Raw genomic sequence first — 25,956 nt, 5'->3', positions numbered from 1 at the left:
ATTAAGAACACTAAAATTTGATAAGTTTTTGGTTGTTGAGTCATTACACCATACCAGTGTCAAGCTTCTATTTAAAAAAAATTCAAATAAAATATTTCCGAATATTTAGGCAAATTAGCTGGCTAACACGTTGATCCTGCTTTGTAGTATACCGCTCAGGTCTGTATGTGTTTTAGCCAACTACTCTGGCCAGCATTTGTTATTGCCATTCAATGTAGACATGACAATGAGTCTAGACTCGGCCAAAATATATACAGATCTGGGACCAGGCTACCACACCCCTACCTGGCCTAAAACAGTGAGGCAAGCTACTCAATAAGAAATCAGTGCAGTACATCAGCCAGCCAATAGGAGCACCTGTTTGCCGATAAGGGACTAATTCTGTTCACAAAAGTAGTAGTATTGTACAGATCTGTGACGTTTGCATCACCTATCACTCAAACATCCATATAAATCAATAATCTGTTCTACTTGTGTCATTAATATTAGGGTAATGAATCCTTGGAATGTACTTCCTAGTAACATGAATGAATAAAACAAAAATCAATAAAAATATAACTAACGTCCTGAACACCACTACAATCAGTTAGTAAAAGACATGGATTTTCACTTTTTGAATCCAAATGGCACACAGTAGTATACTGTGATTGAAAACAAATGTTTGCAAACAAGTAGCTACATTTTGGAACAAACTAATATGTCAGAGATTAAAATATCTGCCACACTATTATTCAATGCATAAAGTAGTTACGCTAAATTCAAAGCCAGATTTCACCAATTCTGGGCATCAGGACAAATACAACCTTTTGGTCAACCGTGCTTAAGTTGGTCAATAACAGCGTAACTTTGCAACTTAAGCTACATAGTAGATTTAAAATAACTATTTGGTCAAACTCAATATGAAAAATGTATGCAGGCAAAAACGTACACATTTAATGTCAATTCCTACTAAGTGTCAAAACCCCAGTAAACAGTTTATTACAACACAGAATCTATTTTAATATTCAAAGCAGAGACATTTACAAACATTATCCTAACGAGAAAAGTATGTAGGGACATGAGGAAATAAAGACGAAAAACCAAAACAAACCTCCCTATAAAAACAATTCTAACCTGACAAATGTACACATTATAGCAGTCAAAAAAAGTTGTCTGTTTTCTTTTCTGTTTTGGAATAGAACAGGCAAATGTAGTAATTTGTTATTTTCGCAAAGCTTGAAGAACCCTGTGAACACAGGTAGGTAATATTTTTTTTTTCATTCACATCAAATAAAATTTCAGTAAAAATAAAAAGAGCTGTCGAGTTTTTTTTTTTTTTTTTTTTTTAAACCATGAGTATGATTTTAAAGAACTCTTCTAGCCTTACACAGCTGTGAGCGATTCCCAGGTAGTCAGTCCCCTGGTAACCATGGAGACAGACAGAGAGAGAGGGGGGGGGGACTAGTTGTCAAGGCGATCCTGAAGTAGGGCCTGCTGGTTGTGACGCGGCGTCCTCGTCCCTGTCCTCTTCCGTAGGCTGAAATGTGTCAAAACGAAGGGTGGAGTTTGGTTTGGGGCAGCCCAACAATATACAGTTTCTTGTTTGTATCATACCCCCTCTAACTGTACAGTACACACACAGAGAGGAACCAAAACAAAGACATGCAGGTACTTCTCTTTCTAACGGTAGTCAACTTGTCAGAGAATGATTCCACATTACAGTGAGTAAGGAAGAACAATGCAGTGCCCACAATGGCTAAACCCTGCTATCCTGCTGAGCCCTGAATTTAGTATGTACTCAAATGTGTAATGCACTTAGTACTAATATATTTCAGAAAAAGATTTACAATTAGTGTGTGTGGATAGGATAAAATCTGTTTAAGGGTGTTCACAAAACATCTCATAACCTAATCTAAAAGTTAAAATGGGCAGAACAAGGGTGAAAAGTCTACAATGGTCTCTATAGAAAGAACGCCCAATCCCAACCCCTAGACCCTACGCACTTCTTCAATATCGTCAAGAGGATTTGACAGACGGAAGCAATAGGTTGTTAAGTCTACCTTGGCCCTCTGATAGGTGGAAGCAATAGGTTGTTAAGTCTACCTTGGCCCTCTGATAGGTGGAAGCAATAGGTTGTTAAGTCTACCTTGGCCCTCTGATAGGTGGAAGTCATGTGTGAGAATTCCACCTATCAAATCCTCTGAGATCTCAAGTCCATAAGACAAAAAGGGGTCTATGCGGTCGGTTTGGGATTGGTCCCCAAGTCTAAGAGAGAGGTGACGAGGGCCCAGTTTTTCCAAGAGTTATCTGGATTTCGCCTATTGGATAGGATTAAAAATGCATAGAAATACAATTAATAGAACGGACGACTAATTGACGGGAATGTGGACTCCCGTTCTATTCATTATATTTCTACGCATTTCATCCTAGGCGAAATACGGATAGATCACTTTTGAAAAACTGGGCCCAGAGCACTGGGAAAAGCAGAGGACAAACATGGTCAACTTTACAGAGAGGAATAGTAGTGGTGCTACATAGGGATGTGGATAAATCTATAGACAGACTTCTACTAGAGCTACACTTAATTCAGTACTCTGAAACAGAACTAAAAAATAATGTAGACTTGCATGCACATGATTAACATTACAGTGACAATTCATTGGAATTGCAAACCCCATAACCATTCATAATATTTCAGTTCATAGATCACCCCAGCCAGTTTCCAAACTCATCCACCAGGTAAAGGAATATGCTGTACATTTTGGTTGTTTTTGACAATTTCCATATAACTGTAGTTATTAGCCTAGTAGTAATTCTGAGTTTAATTGGTTTATCAATTCTATTTTAAATCAAATTAAAGAAGCTGAGTATTGCTTAATGAGTGAATTTACACGGTGCATAGTTGGGAATATCAAATTCAAAAGTTAATAATACCAACATTTCATTGAACAGATGTCCCGTCACCCTCCCCACAATCATTTCAGCTCCATTGAGCATCTCAATGGGGCCACAGCATCATCAAGACATGTTCTCAAAACACCAGATAATTTATAATTATCACTAATAGATTAAAGAATGACCATTTGTTGTTGCATTTTTTTGTTTTGTTTAAAAGACCTGGTACTAACTTCCTTCAGAGTATTTTTGCAAGAGATATTGAAAGAGTTAAGGTGGTTGAACCTTCATCAAAATGAACCTTCTTGAGATGATGTGGACACCAATGAGTGTTGCAGGAACCACATGATACGTAGTTGTGAAGGATGAATACACCAGAGAGAGAGAGAGAGACAGTTAAAACAGTGCAAGAAATATGTTATCAGGAAATCAGGACCGCTTTCTCCATGCCTGCAAAACATCACAGACACCTATAGACAAATTGGAAAAATAGCTAGTCATTGCTTCCCTGTATCGTGAACATACGATCCCAATGCTAAATGAAACCATGTTAAAGATCTGTGAACATTGAAAGGTAGTAAGCATAGATCAAAGCATTTATTTTACCATGAAGTGAGGATAATAAAAGCAACCCTTAGGTTTGTTTCCTTGTGATTTAAAAAGTTATGACTGACTAAAACTAATATTTTAGATTGATTTGTCAGTTGTATTATTAAAATGATAACGTTTATTTTAATAATTTAACCAAATGCTAGTAATTTAATAAAATGGGGGGGGGAAAAATGCAGAGAAATTACTTCATCAAACATGTACATTCAAAGGAGTTATCCCATTTAATGCAAGCATTAGTTACTAATCAGCAAACTAACCAATCAAATACAAAAAAAAAAAAAAAATAGGCCAAATATATATTAATAACCGGTAATACAATCAGATTTTGGGGTATACATGCAATCACTTTTGGGATTTACAATGGCAACTTAAATTTGAGTGACCATCAACCCATTTAAAAAAAAAAAGGACAAATACCACAACATTATTTTCTTGACTACGCCATTTCAATAAAACACCCATTGACCTTCAATTCCTACAAGATAATTGCCAAGGTACCATTTCACCAAGGAATTGTGTCAGAATTGTCTGGCTGTCCATTTCAAACTATAGCCTAAAAACAAGACAACTGACAGTGAAATCTTGAGATTCACTTCAAATAGGTGTACCATTTGAAACCTAAAATATCCGCATTTACAAAATGGCTGCCATTGAATTGTGGACAATTATGATGATTATTTTAGTCCTCATTGAAATAGATTGTGATATTTTCAGACAAGTACCGTACCTGTATTGATTTATATTTTCAAGCACTGTACCACTGGCAAATATATTTTCATTGTATTCTTATTCGTTTAAAGCATCAGCACACAGTGTGATGCGCAGTAGTAAGGGCTGAAAAGTCATCAAATTGACCTAAAATGTACCGGCAAACATAGCGACATTGCAAGGGCCCTATAAAATCGGTTTTATTTTTTGCCCATATTTCTTCTTCTCTTTCCTAATTCCATTTAGTTTTTCAGTTTTTTGCTCTAAAAAAATTATCAATTTAAAATATATATAAAAACACCATTGTATGTTCTAAAGTCCACAACCATGCTTAAACCTTATCAGGAGACCACTTTTGAGTTCTGGGAAAAATCTAAGAAATTAAAACATTTTTGGGTGTAGTTACCCTTTAATTCAACTGTGCACCCGCAAGAGACGGCGGTTCGGTTAGCGATGTTTCTGTAGCACTCATGTGATTTCAGAGTTTGATAAACAAAATGGCCACTGGATTGATGCAAATAATCATGATATCATTCTGCCAGGTGGGCATAAGATACTTTGTAGTTAACATTTAATTGAGAAGGTTTTTGGGAAAGCCTTTCCATCTACCGGAAGACGGTTGTCATTACATTAGCATCATCGCTAACGGCTACACAAGTTAAATAACATTTTATTTGTCACATACACGTGTTTAGCAGATGTTATTGCGGGTGTAGCGAAATGCTTGTGCTTCTAGCTCCGACAGTGCAGTAATATCTAACAATTGCACAACATGCAGTGCCTTGCAAAAGTATTCATCCCCCTTGGCGTCTTTCCTATTTTGTTGCATTACAACCTGGAATTTTAATTGATTTTTAATTTGGATTTCATGTAATGGACATACACAAAATAGTCCAAATTGGTGAAGTGAAAAAAAAAAACTTTTTTCAAAAAAATTATACAAAATAAATAACGGAAAAGTTGTGCGTGCATATGTATTCACCCCCTTTGCTATGAAGCCCCTAAATAAGATCTGGTGCAACCAATTACCTTCAGAAGTCACATAATTAGTTCAATAAAGTCCACCTGTGTGCAATCTAAGTGTCACATGATCTCAGTATATATATACACAAACACCTGTTCTGAAAGGCCCCAGAGTCTGCAACACCACTAAGCAAGGGGCACCACCAAGCAAGCGGCACCATGAAGACCAAGGAACTCTCCAAACAGGTCAGGGACAAAGTTGTGGAGAAGTACAGATCATGGTTGGGTTATAAAAAAAATATCAGAAACTTTGAACATCCCACGGAGCACCATTAAAAAAATGGAAAGAATATGGCACCACAACAAACCGGCCAAGAGAGGGCCGCCCACCAAAACTCACGGACCAGGCAACATTAATCAGAGAGTCAACAAAGAGACCAAAGATACCCCTGAAGGAGCTGCAAAGCTCCACAGCGGAGATTGGAGTATCTGTCCATAGGACCACTTTAAGCCGTACACTCCACAGAGCTGGGCTTTACGGAAGAGTGTCCAGAAAAAAGCCATTGCTTAAAGAAAAGAATAAGCAAACATGTTTGGTGTTCGCCAAAAGGCGAAGGTAGAAGGTACTCTGGTCAGATGAGACTAAAATTGAGTATGCACGCTCAAGTTCTGTTTGTTTGTTTCAACAACAAAAAAAATTTGCATCTTCAAAGTGGTAGGCATGCTGTGTAAATCAAATGATACAAACCCCCCCAAAATTCAATTTTAATTCCAGGTTGTAAGGTAACAAAATAGGAAAAATGCCAAGGGGGGTGAATACTTTCCCCAAGCCACTGTATACCCAATACACACAAATCTAAGTAAGGAATGGAATTAAGAATATATACATATAGGGACGAGCAATGACAGAGCGGCATGGACTAAGATACAGTAGAATTTTATAGAATACAGTATATACACATATGAGATGAGTAATGCAAGATATGTAAACATTATTAAAAAGGTGACTAGTGTTCCATTTCTTAAAGTGGCCAGTGATTTCAATAGGCAGCATCAGTGATTTCAATAGGCAGCATCAGCCTCTAATGTGCTTGTGATGTCATTTCACTAGCATCAATCGCTAACGGCTACACAAAGTGGTAGACAAATACGCCCAACACAGACTGGGGCATTGCTGTGACGTTTCCTCTTCAGAAAGTAAAATATGAATCACTCATGCATTTAGTTAATCTCTTATGATAATCTTGTAGAAATTAATGAATTGAATACAGTTAGTTGATTTCCTACTAACTTCCAATACATTTAGTCGATTCTCTACTAACTTCAACACATTTAGTTGATTCTGTGCCAAGTTCAACACATTTAGTAGATTTCCTACTAACTTCAATAAACATTTTAATATTGATTAATTCCGTTTTAATGTCTGGATTCTGTGATTGCGTACGCGTTCACCGCAACGTGGATTTTATAGGGCCCTACATTGCCATGAGGTATATATATATATATATAATATGTATAAGCCAATGTTACCATCAAGATGGATCAAAACCTGAGCCAAATCTTTATGAAACTCAAGCCTTCAATATTAGGGAACAAATGCAAAAAAAAAACGGCACATACAGAATTGATATATGTGAAAGGTAAAAACCGTGTTAATATGATGTTAACAGCATCAAAAGACTCAAAATGGTCTGTTCTACAAAACATGGGGCATTAGAGTAAAGACCATGACCAACCTCTGCTACAGGAGGCATAGTGGGCTAGTTACCCGATTACCACATTCAGTTTGACCTACAGGAGGCATAGTGGGCTAGTTACCCGATTACCACATTCAGTTTGACCTACAGGAGGCATAGTGGGCTAGTTACCCGATTACCACATTCAGTTTGACCTACAGGAGGCATAGTGGGCTAGTTACCCGATTACCACATTCAGTTTGACCTACAGGAGGCATAGTGGGCTAGTTACCCGATTACCACATTCAGTTTGACCTACAGGAGGCATAGTGGGCTAGTTACCCGATTACCACATTCAGTTTGACCTACAGGAGGCATAGTGGGCTAGTTACCCGATTACCACATTCAGTTTGACCTACAGGAGGCATAGTGGGCTAGTTACCCGATTACCACATTCAGTTTGACCTACAGGAGGCATAGTGGGCTAGTTACCCGATTACCACATTCAGTTTGACCTACAGGAGGCATAGTGGGCTAGTTACCCGATTACCACATTCAGTTTGACCTACAGGAGGCATAGTGGGCTAGTTACCTGATTACCACATTCAGTTTGACCTACAGGAGGCATAGTGGGCTAGTTACCTGATTACCACATTCAGTTTGACCTACAGGAGGCATAGTGGGCTAGTTACCTGATTACCACATTCAGTTTGACCTACAGGAGGCATAGTGGGCTAGTTACCTGATTACCACATTCAGTTTGACCTACAGGAGGCATAGTGGGCTAGTTACCTGATTACCACATTCAGTTTAACCTACAGGAGGCATAGTGGGCTAGTTACCTGATTACCACATTCAGTTTGACCTACAGGAGGCATAGTGGGCTAGTTACCTGATTACCACATTCAGTTTGACCTACAGGAGGCATAGTGGGCTAGTTACCCGATTACCACATTCAGTTTGACCTACAGGAGGCATAGTGGGCTAGTTACCTGATTACCACATTCAGTTTGACCTACAGGAGGCATAGTGGGCTAGTTACCCGATTACCACATTCAGTTTGACCTACAGGAGGCATAGTGGGCTAGTTACCTGATTACCACATTCAGTTTGACCTACAGGAGGCATAGTGGGCTAGTTACCCGATTACCACATTCAGTTTGACCTACAGGAGGCATAGTGGGCTAGTTACCTGATTACCACATTCAGTTTGACCTACAGGAGGCATAGTGGGCTAGTTACCTGATTACCACATTCAGTTTGACCTACAGGAGGCATAGTGGGCTAGTTACCTGATTACCACATTCAGTTTAACCTACAGGAGGCATAGTGGGCTAGTTACCTGATTACCACATTCAGTTTGACCTACAGGAGGCATAGTGGGCTAGTTACCTGATTACCACATTCAGTTTGACCTACAGGAGGCATAGTGGGCTAGTTACCCGATTACCACATTCAGTTTAACCTACAGGAGGCATAGTGGGCTAGTTACCCGATTACCACATTCAGTTTGACCTACAGGAGGCATAGTGGGCTAGTTACCTGATTACCACATTCAGTTTGACCTACAGGAGGCATAGTGGGCTAGTTACCCGATTACCACATTCAGTTTGACCTACAGGAGGCATAGTGGGCTAGTTACCTGATTACCACATTCAGTTTAACCTACAGGAGGCATAGTGGGCTAGTTACCCGATTACCACATTCAGTTTGACCTACAGGAGGCATAGTGGGCTAGTTACCTGATTACCACATTCAGTTTAACCTACAGGAGGCATAGTGGGCTAGTTACCCGATTACCACATTCAGTTTGACCTACAGGAGGCATAGTGGGCTAGTTACCCGATTACCACATTCAGTTTGACCGTTAAGGGAGTATGACGGGCTAACTCTTTGCCTAAAATTTAATATAGACAAAACATTTTACCAGCTTGATATCAATGCCATTTATCATACAAAAACATTACCAAAATCCTTTTGTTCAAGACCATCAATTTCAGAGCGATAAAATGAAAAACATGGCAAAGACATGGCAGGTTTTTACAGATGGTATACCAAAATCCTTTCCATTTTATAACCCCATACCCATACTATTAGTTATACTAGAGCGGTCAGAGAACTGACAAAGTGGTTTTAAAATAGTTAAATATTTTACACATTTCAATTTGCATGTAACCATTACCTCAGGTTAACAAGAGGAAGAACCACATTTTTGCTGTGAGCTTTTTTTAAAGAAGAAAGTATCGCAATGCATCAATGGTCAGAAAAGGCCTTACAATGCACAGAATCCAATACTCAATATCAGCAATTCAATAACATGTTTCAGAATTATGTCATGATTCAATAAAATCAGAAGGGGACTAAGCAGTTTGGTAATCATTTGGTGGCCTACAAAACAATTCACACAACCCCCTTTAGTTGTACCATCACAACCTTGACAACATTTGAACACTGCCAAATAATTTCTTGGCACATTGTGCCATCAGTGTCAAAGAAACCCTTCAATAAACAATTACCGTATTTTACAAACAACCTTTCACAGGTGTTGATCATTTGTCATATAAAGTACTTTTTTTAAACTTCAGAGGTTTAAAAACATTTTCAAGCTTAGCAGCACTTGCATATAAAAACCTCCCTACAACACACATGCAATAGAAGCCTACTGACACAGTCAAAATGTTAACGAGGATGAAAGTAAAATACAGTCAAAAACATACAACAAGTCTCAGACAAATAATAGATACACACACCAGCAATGACAGTCAGCTCTGGTCAAGAGTACAACAATGACTTACCTTCCTCCTCCACCTACCGTAGGCTCTGTAGTGCCTGTCATGTCCCGCTCTGGGCCTCTTGTTCTGGGCCATAGCGACCTGGCCCCTGCCCTGCACTAAGCTGAGGGACAAGAGCGGTAACACGGTTATCGGTAACCAGTTTGAACGGGCATACACACCTTCTCTAGCGGTGCCGGTACTCCCGCTCGCGGTCTCGTTCGCGCTCGCGTTCTCGGTCCCCGCGGTGCCGTTCTCGCTCCCGGCTGCGTTCCCGGTAGTAGTCCTCGTGGCGGTCGCGGCTACGGGACTTGTGGCGCCGGCTCTTCTCCCGGGATCGGCTGTGGTCTCGCTCCCTCGACCTCTCGCGTCTTTTGGGGGCAGAACTTACATTCATACATCAAACTCTTAACCAACCACCAAAGCAGGTCTGTCCATCGGCCAAAATCATCAATAATATCTTCAATAATGACAGCACCAATACAACTAGTTAGAGATACAGTCAATCAATTACATTTGAGTCATTTAGGAGACAATATTATCCAGCACGTCTTACAATAAGTGCATTCAACTAAAGTTGGTAAAACATATCACCACCATTCCATGGAAATAACAACAGATCAGTATAGGAATACAAGCGCAATGACTAGCAGGTACTCAAAATCAACCTGATATTATCAGACACCTTCAATTCATTTATATCACTTCTCTCAGTTGTCGATTATAAAGAACCAGGGTTGGGGTCAAAAATCGGTCAATTCAGAAATTAAACCATATTCCAATTCCAGAAGAATTTGAATTTCTGTGTGCTTCCTGAATTGAAATGGAATTGACCCCAACCTTGACAGGATCCACAGGAGAAGGAGAAAGAGGTTGGTATTTACCTGGAGGCAGAGCCGTAGGACTTGTTCTCGATGCCGTGGAGACAGTCCTGTAGAGAGCTGATGAGAACTTTGCAGCGGTCATCCGCTGACACCTTAGACTGCTTGATTAGAGAGATGGCTGTCACCAGAGTCTCTATCGCACTGCCGTAGTCAGCTAACGGAGAGAGGAAGCCATTAACATCCTGTCACCAGAGTCTCTATCGCACTGCCGTAGTCAGCTAACGGAGAGAGGAAGCCATTAACATCCCGTCACCAGAGTCTCTATCGCACTGCCGTAGTCAGCTGACGGAGAGAGGAAGCCATTAACATCCTGTCACCAGAGTCTCTATCGCACTGCCGTAGTCAGCTAACGGAGAGAGGAAGCCATTAACATCCTGTCACCAGAGTCTCTATCGCACTGCCGTAGTCAGCTAACGGAGAGAGGAAGCCATTAACATCCTGTCACCAGAGTCTCTATCGCACTGCCGTAGTCAGCTAACGGAGAGAGGAAGCCATTAACATCCTGTCACCAGAGTCTCTATCGCACTGCCGTAGTCAGCTAACGGAGAGAGGAAGCCATTAACATCCTGTCACCAGAGTCTCTATCGCACTGCCGTAGTCAGCTAACGGAGAGAGGAAGCCATTAACATCCTGTCACCAGAGTCTCTATCGCACTGCCGTAGTCAGCTAACGGAGAGAGGAAGCCATTAACATCCTGTCACCAGAGTCTCTATCGCACTGCCGTAGTCAGCTAACGGAGAGAGGAAGCCATTAACATCCTGTCACCAGAGTCTCTATCGCACTGCCGTAGTCAGCTAACGGAGAGAGGAAGCCATTAACATCCTGTCACCAGAGTCTCTATCGCACTGCCGTAGTCAGCTGACGGAGAGAGGAAGCCATTAACATCCTGTCACCAGAGTCTCTATCGCACTGCCGTAGTCAGCTAACGGAGAGAGGAAGCCATTAACATCCCGTCACCAGAGTCTCTATCGCACTGCCGTAGTCAGCTGACGGAGAGAGGAAGCCATTAACATCCTGTCACCAGAGTCTCTATCGCACTGCCGTAGTCAGCTGACGGAGAGAGGAAGCCATTAACATCCTGTCACCAGAGTCTCTATCGCACTGCCGTAGTCAGCTAACGGAGAGAGGAAGCCATTAACATCCTGTCACCAGAGTCTCTATCGCACTGCCGTAGTCAGCTAACGGAGAGAGGAAGCCATTAACATCCTGTCACCAGAGTCTCTATCGCACTGCCGTAGTCAGCTAACGGAGAGAGGAAGCCATTAACATCCTGTCACCAGAGTCTCTATCGCACTGCCGTAGTCAGCTGACGGAGAGAGGAAGCCATTAACATCCTGTCACCAGAGTCTCTATCGCACTGCCGTAGTCAGCTGACGGAGAGAGGAAGCCATTAACATCCTGTCACCAGAGTCTCTATCGCACTGCCGTAGTCAGCTGACGGAGAGAGGAAGCCATTAACATCCTGTCACCAGAGTCTCTATCGCACTGCCGTAGTCAGCTAACGGAGAGAGGAAGCCATTAACATCCTGTCACCAGAGTCTCTATCGCACTGCCGTAGTCAGCTAACGGAGAGAGGAAGCCATTAACATCCTGTCACCAGAGTCTCTATCGCACTGCCGTAGTCAGCTAACGGAGAGAGGAAGCCATTAACATCCTGTCACCAGAGTCTCTATCGCACTGCCGTAGTCAGCTAACGGAGAGAGGAAGCCATTAACATCCTGTCACCAGAGTCTCTATCGCACTGCCGTAGTCAGCTAACGGAGAGAGGAAGCCATTAACATCCTGTCACCAGAGTCTCTATCGCACTGCCGTAGTCAGCTAACGGAGAGAGGAAGCCATTAACATCCTGTCACCAGAGTCTCTATCGCACTGCCGTAGTCAGCTGACGGAGAGAGGAAGCCATTAACATCCTGTCACCAGAGTCTCTATCGCACTGCCGTAGTCAGCTGACGGAGAGAGGAAGCCATTAACATCCTGTCACCAGAGTCTCTATCGCACTGCCGTAGTCAGCTGACGGACAGAGGAAGCCATTAACATCCTGTCACCAGAGTCTCTATCGCACTGCCGTAGTCAGCTAACGGAGAGAGGAAGCCATTAACATCCTGTCACCAGAGTCTCTATCGCACTGCCGTAGTCAGCTAACGGAGAGAGGAAGCCATTAACATCCTGTCACCAGAGTCTCTATCGCACTGCCGTAGTCAGCTAACGGAGAGAGGAAGCCATTAACATCCTGTCACCAGAGTCTCTATCGCACTGCCGTAGTCAGCTAACGGAGAGAGGAAGCCATTAACATCCTGTCACCAGAGTCTCTATCGCACTGCCGTAGTCAGCTGACGGACAGAGGAAGCCATTAACATCCTGTCACCAGAGTCTCTATCGCACTGCCGTAGTCAGCTAACGGAGAAAGGAAGCCATTAACATCACAGGGTATAGCACAGACATTTAGAAAAGGGGCACTTGTGAAAGTAAGCAATACAATTTACAAGCAACACATGCATAAAATGGGCATTTGTGTGTGTGTATATATTCAGCCCTTCTCTCCCTCTGTAGAGTGTTGGTAGTATTTGTGAGGGATGTGTGAGTGTTCAGCCCCTCTCCTCCTCTGTAGAGTGTGTTGTTGTATTTGTGAGGGATGTGTGAGTGTTCAGCCCCTCTCTCCTCCTCTGTAGAGTGTTGGTAGTATTTGTGAGGGATGTGTGAGTGTTCAGCCCCTCTCTCCCTCTGTAGAGTGTGTTGTTGTATATGTGAGGGATGTGTGAGTGTTCAGCCCCTCTCTCCCTCTGTAGAGTGTGTTGTTGTATTTGTGAGGGATGTGTGAGTGTTCAGCCCCTCTCTCCCTCTGTAGAGTGTGTTGTTGTATTTGTGAGGGATGTGTGAGTGTTCAGCCCCTCTCCTCCTCTGTAGAGTGTGTTGTTGTATTTGTGAGGGATGTGTGAGTGTTCAGCCCCTCTCTCCCTCTGTAGAGTGTTGGTAGTATTTGTGAGGGATGTGTGAGTGTTCAGCCCCTCTCCTCCTCTGTAGAGTGTTGGTAGTATTTGTGAGGGATGTGTGAGTGTTCAGCCCCTCTCCTCCTCTGTAGAGTGTGTTGTTGTATTTGTGAGGGATGTGTGAGTGTTCAGCCCCTCTCTCCCTCTGTAGTGTGTTGTTGTATTTGTGAGGGATGTGTGAGTGTTCAGCCCCTCTCTCCCTCTGTAGAGTGTGTTGTTGTATTTGTGAGGGATGTGTGAGTGTTCAGCCCCTCTCCTCCTCTGTAGAGTGTGTTGTTGTATTTGTGAGGGATGTGTGAGTGTTCAGCCCCTCTCTCCCTCTGTAGAGTGTTGGTAGTATTTGTGAGGGATGTGTGAGTGTTCAGCCCCTCTCCTCCTCTGTAGAGTGTTGGTAGTATTTGTGAGGGATGTGTGAGTGTTCAGCCCCTCTCCTCCTCTGTAGAGTGTTGGTAGTATTTGTGAGGGATGTGTGAGTGTTCAGCCCCTCTCCTCCTCTGTAGAGTGTGTTGTTGTATTTGTGAGGGATGTGTGAGTGTTCAGCCCCTCTCTCCCTCTGTAGTGTGTTGTTGTATTTGTGAGGGATGTGTGAGTGTTCAGCCCCTCTCTCCCTCTGTAGAGTGTGTTGTTGTATTTGTGAGGGATGTGTGAGTGTTCAGCCCCTCTCCTCCTCTGTAGAGTGTGTTGTTGTATTTGTGAGGGATGTGTGAGTGTTCAGCCCCTCTCTCCCTCTGTAGAGTGTTGGTAGTATTTGTGAGGGATGTGTGAGTGTTCAGCCCCTCTCTCCCTCTGTAGTGTGTTGTTGTATTTGTGAGGGATGTGTGAGTGTTCAGCCCCTCTCCTCCTCTGTAGAGTGTTGGTAGTATTTGTGAGGGATGTGTGAGTGTTCAGGGCGTGATCCATACCTGCGCTAGCGTCTGACACCGCCCTGGAGATGGCGCTGCTGGAAATGGCTCGGTTCCGGTTCATGATCTCCTCAAACTCCGCCTCGCTCAGCGGTGTCCGTGCTGACTCCATCTCCCTGGGACAGAGACAAGCAGGAAGGAGACGGCGTCAATGTCTTAAGGTCTTCAAACTCAACAACAACCCCAAACTCAGAACCACCAGATAAAGGACAGAGGACGTTTAAGAGGAAGGAAAAGCTATTTTTCAATAAGTCTTTCCTAACTCCTCGCCTTCTCAAAAGCCATTGGAGGAGAAGGTCAGAGGGGAGGAACCATGGGTGTTCTCCACCAATGAATTTTTCGACGTTGCAAGAAATCGAGAAAAGATGAATTGAGAAAGACCCAGAGAGATTGAGAGAACAGAGAGGGGTGAGTCAAATCGGATGATTCAAGGAACACACACTGTTAATGGATAGCTAAAACTACACAGCAGATGCAAACCACGTCATCCAAGCCTGTGGGAATTAACTCCAGTGATAACTAGCTAATCTAAGGAAATGCACTAACACACACACAGTTTACAAACGCTTATCAAAATGGTAGCTGGGCCAATCCATCAATCAACCACAACAAGCATCCACTCTCAAAATACAACAAAGCCAGGCACCAGGTCATTACAGGAGAAGCTAGTCTCTAATGGGCTTTCAGCGGTCGGCCATTATCTCTACTAACCCTGGGTCACTCGCATTGTGCAAGTGTTGGCTGCCATTTTTCAGATCCACCAACCCCTCGTTAATCCAGGGGTCTGGACAGCCGCGGGGTAGGGGGGCCCTGAGGTCAAACTCACAGATTAGCTGGGGACGCTGGTTACTGTAGGCAGCCAGAGGAGGGGGGGGGAGGGAAGGATGGAGGGAGATTCAGGAAGGAGGGTCACTAAAGAAACCACGCTTCTTAGTCAAAATACTAAGGTAAAAGACCCCCCTTTAAAAGACGCCCCGCCCCTCCCACACACACACACAAGATGGAGGACTGTTGCTAAGGGAATCTGACAGTGCTATAATACAAGGTGTTGGATGATTCAGTTGTGTTGCTTCTACTACAGCTGTTCTACATACTGAAATAAATTCAGACAAAACAATGGCAGTAATTGACATTCAATAGATCCGTTTTGGTCATATCAAACACTAACCATCACCTAGAGTCCAGTAAAGGAGTTTGAACAGAACAAAAGACGAGGAGGAGGAGACTGACTTTCTGTAGACCTGTCAGTACGTTCTGTTATATTACCTGCCGGCGGGTCCGAAGTCTCCCCGGTCATACGGTGGCGGCCGTCCATAGGGGTCGTTGGGCCCGTTGGGGCCCCTGCCGTCCCCTCCAGGAGGGCCCCCCATGTTGTTGGGACCCCCAGGAGGAGGGAAGAACGCTGGGTTGACATGGGGAGCAGGTGGGGGGCCTCCGGGTCGGGGCCCAGGCATGTGTGGTGGGGGAGCGAGGGACAGTGGAGGTCCAAGGGGACCAGGTGGTCGAGGAGGAAAAAGACCAGGGGGTGGGGGGCCCTGTTGGGGGGGTGGGGGCCCCGGAGGAGGGCCGAAGCCGTGTGGGGGAGGGCCAGGGGGGAGAGGACCCATGGGGGGCTGGCCGAACTGGCCGGGGAACATGACTGGGGGTGGGGGGCGGTCGCCGCGGTTGGGGGGGCCTTGCATGGGAGGGGGGAGGCCCTGTCCTGGGGGAGGGGGGCCCAGAGGGCCGGGGGGACCCAGGGGGCCAGGAGGGGGTCGAGGTGGGCCCTGCATACCACCTGGAACACAGAAACACAAAGCAGATCCTTCTTGAGTTTAGATTCACTACCAACTGTTTGAAAGCTGTTAAGTACATTAAAGCATTGTGGTGTCCCAGTGTCAGGAGGGGGCACCGAGCAGTTCCCAGTGTCAGGAGGGGCACCGAGCAGTTCCCAGTGTCAGGAGGGGGCACCGAGCAGTTCTAGGAATCCAGAGACCGCAAACAGGGAACTCAAGGACTGTAGCAAATGTCTTAGTTTGGGTTTGTTTAATGAATGCCTTATGGATAGGAATTGTGACATTTTATGGTGCATGACGTTCGGTGAGAAGATGTGGAAAATGCTAAATGTGTGATCCTGTATGTTTCGGTCATTGCCTTGACGGCCACCTTGAATTAGTGGGATCAAAGTTAAAGCATGCTTAGAAGGCAAGGACTCAAAACAGAAGCCGTGAATACTGACATTGTCCAACGTATAGGAATACATTTACATTTCTCTGGCTGTTTGAGACTAGGTGTCCTGTCAATCAAAATTAAAGATTTAGCGAGACCAACATTTTAGATTTTGCAAGATATTAGCGATGAAAGCCAAGAAGCAGTTGGCCGAGTATCAGGACAGAGCAGGCGGAGAGAGTCAGACAGGACAGACAGGTCAGACAGGACAGACAGGACAGAGCAGGCGGAGAGAGTCAGACAGAGCAGAGGGGGACACAGTAGTCACGGGAGTAGTAAAGACCAGCTTGGTATGAAGCAGACAGGTCAGACAGGACAGACAGGACAGACAGGTCAGACAGGACAGACAGGTCTGGATGGCTGTTAAGTGTTCAGACATCTAAGACACCCCTCCTATACTCATTCTGTTGTCTAGCTTCAGGAGTGCTGGCCAGAACAGCCAATAGAAACAGAAAAACGAACACAGCATTTAAAGATGGACAGTTGAGACCGAATGATCCATAACCCAGGACTTAAACTGGGGGGGGGGGGGGAGAGAAGGGGCTTGGTTGGTCAGTCAGAGAGTCAGCCCAGGACTCCATAGACAGAGGCCTTAATAAAGAGAACATGTACGCAGGGGGGAGAGGAGGCGGGGTAATCAGTCTTATTTAATACATTAGCACTGTGAAGGGTTGCAAAATTCCAAAACATTACCAAAATTCCAAAACAAATCCAGGTTGGACTGGATTTCCAACTGGGATTTCTGGAAAACCAGGATTTTTTCCCCCAGATTTCTGGAAAACCAGGAACTTCGGGAAGATTTGGGGAATTTTGTCAACCCTAGCACTGTTGTGAACAGGAGTCGAGGCATTTCACCTCTGGGTCGCCAATTCCCATCACGTCCCGGCGGGAAGCAATTGAAATTCATATCCATCAGGTGGCCTTCTTGGTGTCTATGGTTAATGAGTTCAGGTGGCCTCATCCCCGACCCTAGTGGGAGAAAAACACAATCACAACAAGGCTGGCGCCACAGAGGCCACAGGAAGAAGTCGCCAAAGCTAAAATAAATTAACTATTTATTTATTCAAAGGGGGGTAAAGATGTGGGCAAGCTGACTAAAACAAATGTTGAATATTACCCCCCCCCCCCTCCCAACACAATCCAAGTACTTCACACAACTAGATTCTGACACCATTCTGAAAGCAAGGGGACAGAGAACAGGAGTCAGACTGTTTTGAAATGGACACATGTGTATAGAGATGGTAGGTTGGTGCTTTCCAACCAAGACGAAGTTAGAGCGTGGCCAATCCTTTCCACATATGCCCACTTGGAAGATAGGATAATATACAGACAGGAGACCCATCTTCAGTTCATTCTATGCAGTGCATACCACCAGTACTGGCCTGGCAGTCAGTGGAAGGTCCATTCACACGGCTTACAGCAAAGACACTGCCAGAAAGGAAGCTATTTCATTGGTTGTAGTCTGGGCACAGTTTCAATGGAACCAATTAAAATGGGCATCCTTTCTGGCATAGTGTTTTTCATGCTATCTGCATGTTCCATTTAGTTGAATTTAAGACTTAACCTTTAAAATGCCACTTGGAATGAAATGTAATACTGATTTTGAGGTCTGCGCGTGCCACACGCCTGCTTATATTCCCCTCCAGAAATGAGCCCATGTTGGCAAAAAGTAGTATTTTTAGGACTGGCTGTTTTCCCAGTGCCAAGACAGACATGAAAGTTAGCCATTTCATCTAGCAATTCAGGGAACACATGATGGCTCTTTTTTCATGTGCAACATGTCAAAATAATCAGATATTTTTTGTCTCTTCAGAGATGAATTTGCCTGCATGTTTTCTGTGTCTATTGACCTAGTCTATTCTCCACCTGAGGAAGTGGGAACTCAAGCCGGGGGGGTGGGGGGGGGGGGGGGTTAAGACTCTTATTGGTTAACAACAGTAAGTCGTTGTTTTAAAAACTGTCTTTCCCGCAATTACATTTCAAAATGTTGCTCAACTGTCAGTAGCCTATGCTTGCGCTTATCAGAATGCATCTCTCCCTTTACGCCATGTGCAAAGGGTGGAGGGGGAGTGACGGCCCCTCCCTCTCCAACATGTGGCTGGACGGCCCCTCCCTCTCCAACATGTGGCTGGACGGCCCCTCCCTCTCCAACATGTGGCTGGACGGCCCCTCCCTCTCCATCATGTGGCTGGACGGCCCCTCTCTCTCCATCATGTGGCTGGACGGCCCCTCTCCAACATGTGGCTGGACGGCCCCTCTCCAACATGTGGCTGGACGGCCCCTCTCCAACACGTGGCTGGACGGCCCCTCTCCAACACGTGGCTGGACGGCCCCTCTCCAACACGTGGCTGGACGGCCCCTCTCCAACACGTGGCTGGACGGCCCCTCTCCAACACGTGGCTGGACGGCCCCTCTCCAACACGTGGCTGGACGGCCCCTCTCCAACACGTGGCTGGACGGCCCCTCTCCAACACGTGGCTGGACGGCCCCTCTCCAACACGTGGCTGGACGGCCCCTCTCCAACACGTGGCTGGACGGCCCCTCTCCAACACGTGGCTGGACGGCCCCTCTCCAACACGTGGCTGGACGGCCCCTCTCCAACACGTGGCTGGACGGCCCCTCTCCAACACGTGGCTGGACGGCCCCTCTCCAACACGTGGCTGGACGGCCCCTCTCCAACACGTGGCTGGACGGCCCCTCTCCCAACATGTGGCTGGACGGCCCCTCTCCAACATGTGGCTGGACGGCCCCTCTCCAACATGTGGCTGGACGGCCCCTCTCCAACATGTGGCTGGACGGCCCCTCTCCAACATGTGGCTGGACGGCCCCTCTCCAACATGTGGCTGGACGGCCCCTCTCCAACATGTGGCTGGACGGCCCCTCTCCAACACGTGGCTGGACGGCCCCTCTCCAACACGTGGCTGGACGGCCCCTCTCCAACACGTGGCTGGACGGCCCCTCTCCAACACGTGGCTGGACGGCCCCTCTCCAACACGTGGCTGGACGGCCCCTCTCCAACACGTGGCTGGACGGCCCCTCTCCAACACGTGGCTGGACGGCCCCTCTCCAACACGTGGCTGGACGGCCCCTCTCCAACATGTGGCTGGACGGCCCCTCTCCCAACATGTGGCTGGACGGCCCCTCTCCAACATGTGGCTGGACGGCCCCTCTCCAACATGTGGCTGGACGGCCCCTCTCCAACATGTGGCTGGACGGCCCCTCTCCAACATGTGGCTGGACGGCCCCTCTCCAACATGTGGCTGGACGGCCCCTCTCCAACATGTGGCTGGACGGCCCCTCTCCAACATGTGGCTGGACGGCCCCTCTCCAACATGTGGCTGGACGGCCCCTCTCCAACATGTGGCTGGACGGCCCCTCTCCAACATCTTGAAAGTGGCCTCCAGTATTATTTGATGTCCAATTGTTTTTCTTTGCCACGTGGCAACAATTAAGCAGCGGCACAATTCAATGGAAACACTGTAGTCATCTCCGTCACATTTTTTAAGACATTTGAAAACTGACTTTAAGACTTACAAATGAATTTAAGACTGACTTTTTAAAGGACCCGCGGACACCCCGGTTTTGGCCGCGAGCAGTGTGAACGGACCGACCCTGCCGCTGGAGTGAAGAGTACTTACCTGGGAAGTGTGGCGGTGGACCTCCGGGTCCGATGGGCCCAGGGAATCGCTCTCCTCCGGGGCCAGGTGGGCCAGGGAAGCGGCCCCGGCCCATGGGGAAGCCACCGCGGGGGCCCAAGGTGGGGGGTCCCGCCTTCCCATCGCCAGACATCTGCCCACCCGATGTACCTGGGCATAAAGGGAGAGAAGAGGGCAGAGAGAACATTCAAATCCCCAACTCATTGTGCTCACCCAATTAGGTCCTTCTGAGTGCTAAAACTCTAATTAATTAACTAAATCAACGTATTTATTCAAATCAAATGTGTACAATAAATTTTCTGGAATTTCTGCATTGACATCAGAGGCAGACCCAAGCCCCAAATACTTGGGTCCTGCTTCAGTGTATTTGGGTCTTCCCAGGTTATCAGACCTACTTTGTCAGTAAACCGTGCCGAAAAGACACAACTAATTTCTAATAATTATTCTAGAACTAATTGCCCGTCCCCCCGTGGGAGGCACGCAGGTTCACCTACTTTTCCGAGACTGCATCTCGAACTGGCTGAGGGACTGTTTGTTGCAGGAGGTAACGATGGGGTTCTGTCCGTGTAGCTCCCGTTTAGCAAGGTCCAGTAGCTTCCTAGAGGACGCGTCTGAGCCCACGCACACCAAGGCAAACCTAACGGGGGACACACACCAAGCCACCAAAGTCACCATCTCTTTCTTTCCTTTTGGCTTTTATTTGGGTATTTCTTTCTGTGTTTGTCTTTAAAATAATTGAATAATGAAGCTCAGAGAACGACTACCTGTGTGTAGTTCAGAGGTATTAGGAAAGTCATCCACAAAAACACTGTCTGTTCAGAGTGTTAGCGTGTCATTTGAAGGATCATGAAAGACAAGGAGGAAGCTCACCCTTTACTCTGGCCGTTGGCTCTGTTCTCAAAGAACTTGATCTCCAGCAGGTCCTTAATGCCTATTGATCCAATGGCGTCTGTCAAATCTTCGTCTGTTGTCCACTGGAAGGGGGTGAGCACTTTTTACATCAAGACCTTTGTCAAGAGACATTACATAATTGAGGCACACTAAGGGCTTGTTTCCCTGACCCTGATTAAGCTTATCCCTGGACTAAAAAGCACTTTTAATGACGATTCTCAAAGACCCACTGAGCATGCTTTTTAACTCCGGAAGTAAACTTAATCTGGGTCTGAGTAACTGGCCCATTTATTTCATCTTTGTTATTCACCAGACGCTCTTATCCAGACCCACAACATACCCATGTGAGATTGCCTATGTACAGGGCGATCCTCTTGCCAGTGTACGTGTAAACCACGTTGGGAGGGGTGCTCTTGTTCCCCTCGGAGCCAGCAGGTGGGGGTAGGTTGTCCAGATAGTCCCGGTCCTCAGGTGCGTCTCCGTTATTGGCCGAAGGAGAGATAACATCGTCATACAGGTCTATCTGATCATGGACAGGGTAGTCTGATTCCTGTGGGGGGGGGAACGGACAAGAGAGAGGACATGAAGGTAAACCTTACATCACAGTCTGTCAATCAATAGTTGTGCTCCAGGTTGTCTTTAATACACTTTAAAAGATTGCTCTTTCGTGTTAATGTTGGGTCCCACAGTGATATCAATAAAGACGACCTGGAATGTGCCCAACAACAACATAATAATAATAATAATAATATGCCATTTAGCAGACGCTTTTATCCAAAGCGACTTACAGTCATGTGTGCATACATTTTACGTATGGGTGGTCCCGGGGATCGAACCCACTACCCTGGCGTTACAAGCGCCGTGCTCTACCAATTGAGCTACAGAGGACCACATTGAGCTACAGAGGACCACATTGAGCTACAGAGGACACGTGTGATTGTCTGCGAGCAGAATGAGGTCTTAGCTGCTTTGCAGTTACACAACGTGTGATATTCAGGGCAGGAAATACAAAGAATAGAAGGCAAACAATGTGATCCACATTATCTAGCCAACATTTCAACAGTAACAGTTTATTGAGCTAGAGCTGGTTCTATTTTCAGTCCAACAGTTATATCATATCTGGCACAGTCCACAGTGTTAATGAGTTCCTAACAAACACTATTAGTTACTTTGCTTCGAGTCAACAACACAGAACTTGGATAAGTAAAACGTCCAAATGAGTGTTTGCAATATGCTGATTTGTTCAGTACAAATGGCCTGTGCTCTTACTGCTTTTAAAACTCACTCAATCTGCTTAAAAAAGAGTAATATGCCAAGCACTTTAAAGGGATTGGGTTTTTGTGAACTGCATATTCACCTCCAGCACCGCCCCAACAACATGTGAAAACGTTGCATTTCTATGTTCCGTATTAATAAAGAAAGGAAGGTAAGAGTTTCCAACGACGTCAACCAATTAGTAGGAAATGGCTCCTTCACAATTGGTTAAAAATCACGATGCACACAGATGATGTCATTAATAGGCGGCAGGTAGCTTAGTGGTTAAGAGCGTAGCGCCAGTAACCGAAAGGTCGCTGGTTCTAATCCCCGAGCCGATTAGGTGAAAAATCTGTTGATGTGCCCTTGAGCAAGGCACTTAACCCTAATTGCTCTTGTAAGTCGCTCTGGATAAGAGTGTCTGCTAAATGACTCAAATGTAAGAAAAAAAATGGAAACGCGCATCTTCCTCCATCTTTTTTTAAACTACAAAACATAGAAACGCACCATTTTCACATATATTGATGTTGGGGGTGGTGCTGGAGATCATGATTATGTCTGATTTTTTTTTTTTATGTGCCTTTAAAAAAAGTGCACAGATACACATTGAAAAGACTACATAACTATGACCAACAGAATACATATTACATTTTAGTCATTTAGCAGACGCTCTTATCCAGAGCAACATTTTTCATACTGGCCCCCCGTGGGAATCGAACCCACAACCCTGACGTTGCAAACGCCATGCTCTACCAACTGAGCTACACGGGCCCCAGCACTTTAGTCTACACACACTGAATCAAAGGAGTGCAGTTGGCAATCTTTGCAGAAAGCTGATATGCGAAACCATAGAGATATCTGCAATTCTATTTGTATGTGTGAACTGGGTCAAATATCCCCCACGTAACTTAACCAGAGCTAACATTGATCAATGAGAATCAAACTCATCTCAAAACGAATACAGTAGCATTTTCATCTGGCATCAGTACTGAATTTGAGCCGGATCCTACCGTGGCCCTTCTCAGATTTGACTTTATTTGTTCTGGCACCTATTTGCCCAGATCCGGTACCTCTCTCGGCATGATTTATTAATTATTTCACTGTTCGCACTGTAGACATTATAATAACAGCGATCAGCATTAAATCAAGTTGCCTCCTCGTCATTTCTCCCGCCCCCAAGAAAGACCATAATGTAAAAGCATGGTGATCCTTCTACGCAATCATCCTATCCTGCCACACTGATTCCAGACCTGCTCTCTTATTTGTACATAGAGGTTATGGGGAGGGCCAGTGGGGTAAGTAACTGATCTTGACACAGGTCTTGGTAGTGGTGGTCAGCTAGTGAAGAGGTCCCTACATAATCACGTCACGTAGCCTAGTCGTCTCCCTACTGAATTCTAATCGTGGGAAAGGCCCAATTTTTTTTTTTTTTTTTTACAAAGGGTAACATAGTCAGCCCTCACAAAAGGCGCATTTTGTGGCAGGAAGCCTTGTAGACACCCAGGTTAACACTAAACAAAAATAGACACTACAGCTAGTCTTCAGAACAGCCTTAGGAGGCTAAACATCACAGCCACATGCCCGCTCATGGCTTTGAGCAAGAAGGACTCTCAGGAGTTAAATGGACTTGACATGGGGAGAGTCAGCATGAGGTTTTGAAAACTAAGGCAGGGGGAAAAAAAATCCTTTACCTTCACAGCACAAGTTTGTAATCTGAATATGTGCTTCATATTATCACATAGGCAGGAGGCCTATATATTATCATATGTGTGTTCTGCTGTATCCTACATTGATTTATTTTATTTGAAGTGATGTTCCGATATTGTGATATTTGTTCTACTGCTACATTGATGTCTTGAAAATGATATGAAATTCGAGTCTTGTAAGCCCCACAGCTGAGTATGTGTGCATATGGCGGGTGTTCTGCAGTGTCGTCTAAAAATGTTGCTGTACCATTGATGTCTAGAAAATGAGGCTATAAGAAATTGGGAAACCCGCAGCTATACTCAAGTATGTGGGCATACTGCAATGACGTCTAAAATGCTTTGAATTAATTAGCACCTTGGAGAGTGCTGTCAGTTTCACCACCATAGATAGAAGGCTACTTGGCTGCTACGTTGTTTGACATTTTTTCTCTCTCGATGTGTTCCGGTACCTCAGATCCCCCCAGATCCCACCCCCAGTACCTCAGAGCCCCCCACCCGCGATACCTCAGAGCCCCCCCCCCGTACCTCAGAGCCCCCCAGGTACTTCAGACCCCCCCGGTACCTCACTGCCCCCCCCCCCCGCGCTCACTATGTGTTCCGGGACCTCCCGATTTAGAAATTAAGCACTGTCTGGCATCAACAAAAATGCATAAAAATAACTAACTAAAGTATCAGATTTAGAAAGGCAGTTTATTTATTTTTACAAAATCATTCATGTTTGTGCAATATGGTATTTTGAATACGTTATGTTTTTAGAAAAACTAGCAACACGCCAACATAACAGCTAACGTTAGCCTAGCCAGCAAGCAGGGGGAGTGACGCCGCGACGGAAAAGGGAAACTACAAACTAACCATCGATTCCCCCCAAAAAAAACCTCATTAGCAAACAGGCCATATTGTTATATATTATTACCGAAACAGTTACACGGTAATGTGTAACTAGGTAGTTGAATACCAATATACGCTAGCGCATGACGGCAAACCAGGCCACGGCGAGGCCTTCCCCGCCACTTCGCCTCCAGTACAACAACCTCCTGTCATTAACAATGGAACGAGCACGTTGGCTTGCAAAGTGAAACGTGATATTTTACCTAGAAATGTATACATTAGCTAACAAACATGATCGAAAACTTAGACGTACACAACATCCACGTTACTATTTTTTTTTTTTTTACATATTTGACAAACTATTGCGTAGTTGCAATTCAAAAACGCTGCGGCGAACACAGACGACGCTTTGCAGGTCTCATCCGACGGCAGATAGCTCGGTTTAACTTTCAATAAGCATTTTCGCGAGATATTTTTTTTTAGGCCCAAACCACAAATACGTCTATAAAGGTGTAGGATTTAAACAAATGTAACTGTTTGCATACCTGGTTGAAATCCTCTTCAACATCGGCGTAGATGTCGATGTGATCAACTCCGTCAGCCATTTTCCAGACCACCTCCTCCACTGATCGACCTGAACAAGACAAAATGCAAACAGGAAAGCAGAAAACGTCACATCTGGGGCGAATAATCAAATTATCACATTTTCTATTACAAACATTGCCAAATTGTTTGAATGACAGTAGTGTTTTGTCTGGGATACATGCAACTATGTACATTATGTATAAACATGACGTTTATGCTTATTTTGTCAAAATGTTCTCTTACCCAATGGTTTATTGAAGACCAATTCCTATTACTGAGTATAGTAGGCTACTTTATAAAAAAATATTATTGAAGATGATGATCTACTCTGTACTTCTGCATTGGATTGAGGAGTAGCGAGGGGTGTGCAGTGAGTTTGCACAATCTGCACAATACTCTTTTAGTTGATTTAGCTCATCCTAAATGCCGGATCAGTAGAGAGAGCAAAGAA

At 45.1% G+C, this 25,956-nt stretch overlaps 1 protein-coding gene across 4 annotated transcripts; it reads right to left on the bottom strand.

Annotated features, from left to right (window-relative positions):
• Positions 1-911: 911 nt before the first annotated feature.
• On the bottom strand, positions 912-25,549 carry LOC311120117 (cleavage and polyadenylation specificity factor subunit 6-like). Of its 4 annotated transcripts, none has more exons than XM_084194734.1 (12): positions 25,466-25,549; positions 21,473-21,682; positions 21,112-21,215; positions 20,736-20,878; positions 20,224-20,391; positions 17,441-17,554; positions 15,644-16,154; positions 15,089-15,226; positions 14,378-14,493; positions 10,489-10,642; positions 9,787-9,990; positions 912-1,516 (listed from the first exon to the last, which is right to left on the bottom strand). In XM_084194734.1, exons 1-11 carry the CDS (start codon positions 25,523-25,525, stop codon positions 9,792-9,794), a joined length of 1,917 nt encoding a protein of 638 aa, XP_084050860.1. In that variant the 5' UTR covers positions 25,526-25,549; the 3' UTR covers positions 912-1,516; positions 9,787-9,791. The 4 variants fall into 4 exon arrangements, with proteins under 4 accessions (XP_084050860.1, XP_084050861.1, XP_084050862.1 ...); XM_084194735.1 differs by having other exon boundaries at positions 9,787-9,975; XM_084194736.1 differs by lacking the exon at positions 15,089-15,226.
• Between the last annotated feature and the right edge of the window lie 407 nt (positions 25,550-25,956).

This window comes from Coregonus lavaretus, assembly GCF_964263955.1.
Source record: "Coregonus lavaretus genome assembly, contig: HAP1_SCAFFOLD_711, whole genome shotgun sequence".
In the NCBI taxonomy this organism is placed as follows: Eukaryota; Metazoa; Chordata; class Actinopteri; order Salmoniformes; family Salmonidae; genus Coregonus; species Coregonus lavaretus.
The sequence above is the reverse complement of the archived record's forward strand: the minus strand, read 5'-3'. Positions and strand labels throughout refer to the sequence as shown.